We start from the raw sequence: 7,469 nt of genomic DNA, 5'->3' as shown, positions 1-7,469 counted from the left end.
CAGTTCGGGAAAACGGAATTTGCTGTCCAATTTGTTAAAAAGTCAAAGATGAAAAAGTTACACACGCAAAGTACCAAGTGCCCCCCGTACCCACCCCAATGGACCTTGTGGAAATAAATGGATTAGTCCATCAAATTGCTCATCAAAATTTAGCTGTGTATACCAAATTTCATTCATTTATCACAACGCGATTGAGAGATATTGCAAAAAAATGATTTCCATTCCTCCCTCTTCAATGGGTCCCTGTGCCCTTAGGAAGCATTTCCGGACCCATGTTCATATGAACTTTTTTACTTAGTTTTGATCATAGAATCGGCCTGTTCAGGGTTGGCAGCTAATTATGAGACACCCTGTATACTCTTAACTTAACACTGCTACAGATGTATTTATTCGCTAAACATTTATAGGGCTCAAACTGCTCCAGATGGATTCATTCGCTTGAATAGTTAAATTGGATCAAGCTGCTCAAACTGTATATATAGCGCATTAGTGCGGATGGAGCTAATAGCAATTATGACAAATATTTTTATGGAAGGAGGTACTGGTAATAATGCCAAGATTGTTCATCTCTCTTTCAGTTTCTATTTAGTACAGCTGTCGATATACTGTATTTTATTTAAAATAAAATCGTAAAATTTATCGTAAATTGTAATTTAACACAGCATAATGTAAAACTATAAGTGGTCTAACTGCTCCAGACGTATATATTCACACGTGATAAACTTTCGCGCACGGAGCAGTATTGGCTATAGTGGAGACATTTCATAATCTGAAGTCACCGCCCGTTTCTATTCAGATTGTAAAACGTCTTCAATATAACCATCCTTATCTATCGCACGGATTTCTTTACTTTGTCGCTCTCATGTAAAGGCAGATGGACCATGTGGATTTTCCAGCCGTGTATAATGTTTTTTTTGCTTGTGATGACATGTATGGTGCACTTTTGAAGTATTTTTTCGATGATCGGTAAGCTATAAGCGTTTATACATGCACGAAATTCAAAAATGCTGTATCGACGATAGAAGCGAAATCTGCTATTTTTACGATTAGTAATTTCTTCGAAAAAATTAATTTCACGAATATTTGCCGGTTTTTTCGTGCAAAAGTTTTTTATTATGAATCTAGGAATGTTTTAGTGTACTTTAAGCCAATAAAAAAATTTTTCAGTGATTAACCCCTTAATAGCACATTATTCATAACGTTATTATTAAATTACCAGCTTATTGACAGAAAGTGTCAATTTATTAATATGATAAATAACAATTTATTTGTTATGACAACCGCTCACTTTATTTTTACAAATTTTCGCAATTACCCCTTTAGTGAAAGATGCCGCATATAATTTTGTTTACTAGAAAACTATTGGTTTTATCGAAAAATTACAAGAGGTAAAAAGGTTGCGCAATAAATCAGTGTTCCCAATAAATATTTTTAAATAAATAATTTGCTTCATATAAAAAATGTCTAATAAAATATTGCAATGGGGTTGACTGTTTCACTCCTTTATAAAATACGCCAATGATCTAACAAATATTGAAAAGTTGTCTCTTATTAGTAGGATGCTCATACCAAGTTTCGTATCTCTAGCATTCCCCATGTTAAAGAAAAAAATTAAAATGTGAATTTCAATCCCCCTGTATTTCCTCCATGGAATTAAGTTTTGATTATGGACATTTTTTCGTGGTTATTTTTGGGAGATATTTGAAAGTTTCAGATTAAAAAAACTCCCCTTATTGACAAGTCATTATTGTATTGCCTCTAAAACATTGGATATTCGTAACCAGCCAATTTTTCTTAATATTCTACAGAAATCATCATTTACTACAAATTCTAATCTAAAATGGTGCAGTACCTATGACGAGGTATTGGTTTTATACAGGGTCTTACAAATATTCTATTTTAAAAATTGTATCTACCTATACAAACACCCAATTTGATCTATGGCAATGAAAATTTGGAATTAACAAGGGGATATTTAAATTATCGTTTTTTTTTTTTCTTAAATTTTTTTTTTTTAATTTTTGGCAAGTCTTCAACACAGTAGACAGTGAAGTAGGGGTGGAAACAAAAATTACAGATGGTAAGAAACCTCATGGAGTACTCCAAGTTGGAAAAAATAAAATCAACTCATGCATTCTAAATTCGAGGGTTGCGCTGCTCAAAGTGGGATATTATCTGTTAAAGTTTTTATTCAGATTTTTTACGAATTTGTACATATACATAATATATAATTAATTGTGATTATCTAATTAATTTGAATAAAAATAATATGCAGTGCACCATTATACTATATTTCTTTTTTCACCTCAACCAATTCTTCTTCAGATTCTTTTTTTATTTCTTTCTCCCACCTGGACTTATTTTCTTCGTGTTTCTTATCCTTATCGTCTTTTTCTTTTTTAAAAGAGGTAGATTCTTCCTTATGTGATGTGCTTTTCAACACTGGATCAATCTTGTCACGAATATCTGATAAAGTTGATTGAAACAGTTTTGAGTATGCCTAAAAGGTAATATTTTTAAATACAAAACGTCTCTTATTATCTCTATGGGAATTTATATCCAATATTATATATTGTCGACAGGTTATAGATTTGTTCTATCACCATTTATGTTCACATTCTTATTTTAGACCAATAAGGTTTTAGAATTGTTTTGAAATATCTCAATAGGGTTGTTGACCAAATTTCAAAAAGTAGATAATATAATTCTACACATACTAACTAGTGTGTATACATAATTAGAGACTGAGAATAGGGTTTCTGATTTCTCGGCCTATTTTTTTTCTCGGGACTCGAGAATTCTCTACTAGGAATTCCCGGGAATTCTTGAATTCTCGAGAAATTTCTAAAACTTAAAAAAGTCTTAATGTTGGTATTGCAATGCGAAATATAAACATGCTATTATACTTAACATTCTTAACAATCATCATTAACATTTATTATTTATTCAGTATTTTTATTAATTACTTATGTTTCTACTTCTACTAACAAAACTAAATTAAACTTTGAGTATCTTCTTCTTAAAAACCTTTAACTTGTTTTTTTATTAAACTCTTTCATTATACTTATGTTTATTTCAATATTTTTTAATCGTAGCTTTCTTCCAATAATTATTAATAATCATTAATCATGCAGTCTTTTAATTAAACAAATAGTAAATAAAGAATTTAACAATCTTCTAATTAACAAAACAAAAATAAAATAATCAACTAAAGAAACAGGAACTAAATATTTTCAGAATCAACATCAACATTATAGGTATCTGCTTATAATAAAATTTCTACACAGACTTATAACAAGGTACATTAAAAAAATAAGAATCGTCAAAGTAAACTACAGCCTTAAAAACTTAAAATAAATAAATCATGAGCTAGTCGAGAAACCACTTTAACCGCTCAGTTATTTGTCGAGAAACGAATTGAACGCATGAATGAAACGAACTCCAATCAAGAACTTAAGACGCGCCTGATTTTTAAATTTCTCGATTTCTCGACACTTTTTTCTCGTCTCGAGTAAGGCCAGATTTCCCGGGAATTCTCGCTTCGAGAATTCNGATAAATAATATTGAACCGTATAGAAATCATTTTATATTTTATACGCATTATGGTAATAGTGGTTTTATATTATGTATTAGTCACTCTTTATAATTTCGGCCGCCGAGTATAGGCCGCCCCTGGCGTCAGATCGAAATCAGTACCATGTAGTTTTAATGACCTTTAATAGATATACACTTCACCCAAAAATTACTTAAATCCCTGAAAGGGTTTTTGAATTATTGCGGAAAGTTGTTATTATTTTTTTTTAACAAAACCCTGTAACTCCGTGAGAGTGCATGGAAGAAAAATATTTTATAAGAATTTTGATCTTATTTTGGCCTGGTCTACCACCTGGTAAATTTTTATACGCTGACACTGGGACACCCTGTATATCCAATGCTTCATCAATATTACCACTTTAAATCTTCACCAGCCGCCACTGTATTTAACCTCATATCAAATTAATTAAGACCAAATTTGTTACATAAAATATTGAAAGTAAGATGATATTGAAAATGATTGAAGTTACTGAATTAGAAGAAATACTTCCCAAACTAACTTACCTCAGCTGTAAATTAGTATTTAGAGTTTAAATGCTTTTTATTTATTTTGTTTGACTTAGTACATTAAAGTGTCACAGGTTATATCAGCTCTGTACTATTAATATTGCTTTTGCTCTAATTTTCAACCTTAATATTCTAATATAATGATAAACATAACTTTGTTTTAGATGAGTAAGCCCTTCCCATTAAATCAAAAGAGGTCTTATTTAAAAGGGTAGCGACACTAGTAGTGACCAATAAAAAAGTACCAACACATAAGGAGTAGTTTTAGAGAAGTCAACGATGAACGAAGAGATGATTAGACTGTTCCATTAAGGCTGTTTCAAGATGTTCTTATGCTTATAGTACAAATGAATGATGTATGGATTTATATTAGCAATTGGTTAAGTTTTAATACTACAATAAATTTGTATAAATACTGACTATAATATTTATTATATAAAATATATTTGTTTCCAATTTATAAAGTGACATATTTGTACAGTTTTATTTAAGTTTTAAGCAAAAAGAGATAAATAAATTTAAAAGTATTATAAGTTTTTTCCAAAAAAAAGAAAACCATATGTATACAGGGTGTCCCATAAGCACATGATCAAAAAGGTACTGTGACATTCTTTGGCTCAAAAGAAGACGATTTGACCTAACTTCCATTAAGAAAAAATGTCTGGCTCCTCTGCTACTGTCAAAGTTCTTGAAAAAAAATGTTTTTTTTTAATATCTGGAGAATGTTAAGATGGATTTTAATGAAACTTGCTATGAACTTGTTCCTAAGTAAGACTCATGTTTTGATGAAGCAACCGCGTCCATCTGCCTTGGGCTAGCGGTAAATTCTTGAGTGACATGGTACAAGAATTACCAGAACTTTTTATTTGGTCGCTGGAATTAATTTATTTTATTTTTATTGATGCATCAGTCCTTTTTCGAGATTTTCGTGCTCTTGGTAAAATCTTGTAGCATTCATAGTTTTTACGAAATTTTTATTTTTTTTCGATATTAGACAATCATTTTCACTACTCAAGTACAACAACTACTCACTACAATTACTACTATCATAGTAAGTGATGATGTCATTTTATAATAAATGTCAATCAATTCGTTTCGAATGGTGTTTTACGTGGCGCGATACCCAAATCGACGGGTTCCAGATGGCTCGAACACCAAATTGCCCAGTCTCCCGCAAACTCTTTTCAATCCAAATTGAAAAGAGTTTGCGGGAGACTGGGCAATTTGGTGTTCGAGCTGTTGACTGTGTGGGTCGTCCTCAAGTACAAAATGCAGCCGTTGAGAGAGACGTTTTAAATAGGATCGCTGAAGAACCAAATATCAGTACTCGCCGTCTGACAGTGGAATTTGGCATACCAAATAGTACAATTAATCGCATCATAAGACATCCTCCATCCTTATCATGTAATGTCTATTCAGGAACTTTTACCACCATTTTGAGAGAAGACTTCAATTTTGCCTCTTTATTTAAGGAGCGCGGGCACGTTCTTCTGGTTCTAATGGAAGATGTCCCTCTCGATCTTCGTGCTCAGATGTAGTTTATGCACAATGGTGCTCCTCTGCACTTTAGTACAAATGTAACTGCACATTTAAATAATACTTTTCCACACAAGTGGATCGGAAGAAGAGGGAGAGATGTTCCTGTCGAATCGCCCCCCAGGTCCCCCGACTTAACAATGTTAGATTTTTTTCTATTGAAGGATAAAGTTTACGCTACTCCTGTGGAATCCCAGGAAGAATTATTGCGTAGGATTCAAAACGAGGCCAACATAATACAGAATGATCCAAAAATGTAGGGGAGGGCTCAATTCAAATTTCAATCGAAGGATCCAGCTATGCATCCAAGAAAATGTGGGGCATATCGAACATGTCTTGTAATTCCACCATCATCTATCCTATTTAAGTAACTATCATCCAGTTTCAATGAAGAGAATTATGTATTTCCTAAGCGCGTCTTTATATTTTTTGAGTGTTAACAAAAAATAAATCTAATGAAGTAAAAAGATATTCAATCCGTCGCATTGCGACAGACTTTAAAATTGCGACCATTTTACTTTCAATATTGATATCCTAGGTAAAAGAATTGATATTTATTATTAGAGCTGCTTCTTGTAAAAGGGCAGATTTACTGCGATACATTTAAAATTATTAAATCGCAACGAAACAGAAAACTATTTTTTGCGTAAAAACTATGAATGTTACAAGATTTTACCAATATACTTACTAGGATAGTAGTGATTGTATATAGTTAGTATTTGTTGTACTTGTGTAGTAGTGATAATGATTGTCTAAAATTTAAAACATTTTTTTGCGTAAAAACTATGAATGCTACAAGATTTTACCAAGAGCATAAAAATCTCGAAAAAGGACTGATGCATCAATAAAAATAAAATGAATTGATTCCAGCAACCAAATAAAAGGTTCTGGTAATTCTTGTACCAAGACACTCAAAATTTACCACTAGTCCAAGGCAGATGGACGCCGTTGCTTCATCAAAACATGAGTTTTACTTAGAAACAAGTCCACAGCAGGTTTCATTACAATCCATCGTAACATTCTCCAGATATTACAAAAAACATATTTTTATTTCAAGAACTTTGACAGTTAATAGCAGAGGAGCCAGACATTTTTTCTTAATAGAAGTTAGGTCAAATCGTCTTCTTTTGAGCCAAAGAATGTTGCAGTACCTTTTTGATCATGTGCTTATGAGACACCCTGTAAGTCCATACAAGGTGTTGTTGAAAGCTGTGCTCTGCTTAATTTTTCTAGACACAAATGAGGTAATGCTGCTGATTGTTTTGTTTTTTATTATACTACTTAATTTTGTACATAAATGAACATAGGTACTTTCACTAACATAAAAAGGTTAAACTCTAAACAAAGTGGACTGTATTGTAATTATGCGTGCACCTTACTTGGCTACTGATTAAAAACTGACAAAACTATAAAAGGCGAAGGTATTCCGCCTGCTGTTTAATACGTTCGCGCCATCTTTTGGCACATTCCTTAAGTTAGATTCAAACAGATGTTTTTAAATGAAGTAGCAAAAATGGTACCAGTGAATGTAGAGCCAAAAATAAGAGGATTGAAGTAAAAAGACCTTTTATGAAAGTTGCACCCCTCAGGCAATACTCTCATAATTAGCTGCCAACCCTGAACAGGCCGATTCTATGATCAAAACTAAGTAAAAAAGTTCATATGAACATGGATCCGGAAATGCTTCCTAAGGGCACAGGGACCCATTGAAGAGGGAGGAATGGAAATCATTTTTTTGCAATATCTCTCAATCGCGTTGTGATAAATGAATGAAATTTGGTATACACAGCTAAATTTCATTCATTTATCACAACGAGATTGAGAGATATTTC

General features: G+C 32.2%; 2 protein-coding genes across 3 annotated transcripts in view; one reads left to right on the top strand and one right to left on the bottom strand.

Annotated features, from left to right (window-relative positions):
- Positions 1–4,514, top strand: part of LOC108908182 (stAR-related lipid transfer protein 7, mitochondrial-like) — a 28,686-nt gene extending 24,172 nt beyond the window's left edge. For both annotated transcript variants that reach the window (XR_001964355.2, XM_018712119.2), the window contains one exon: positions 4,266–4,514. Coding sequence is in view for 1 of the 2 variants with exons in the window: in XM_018712119.2 (XP_018567635.1) it covers positions 4,266–4,273 (8 nt within the window). In the remaining variant the exon portion in view is untranslated. The remainder of the gene's footprint in view (positions 1–4,265) is intronic.
- LOC108908179 (cell division cycle and apoptosis regulator protein 1) overlaps positions 2,172–7,469 on the bottom strand; it is a 45,967-nt gene continuing 40,669 nt past the window's right edge. Inside the window, exon 8 of the mRNA XM_018712114.1 lies at positions 2,172–2,500. Within this exon, the coding sequence (XP_018567630.1) occupies positions 2,288–2,500 (213 nt within the window). The 3' untranslated portion in view covers positions 2,172–2,287. The remainder of the gene's footprint in view (positions 2,501–7,469) is intronic.

Source organism: Anoplophora glabripennis, unplaced genomic scaffold (assembly GCF_000390285.2).
Source record: "Anoplophora glabripennis isolate ALB-LARVAE unplaced genomic scaffold, Agla_2.0 scaffold394, whole genome shotgun sequence".
NCBI lineage: Eukaryota > Metazoa > Arthropoda > Insecta > Coleoptera > Cerambycidae > Anoplophora > Anoplophora glabripennis.
This window is presented reverse-complemented; position numbering and strand designations above follow the sequence as displayed.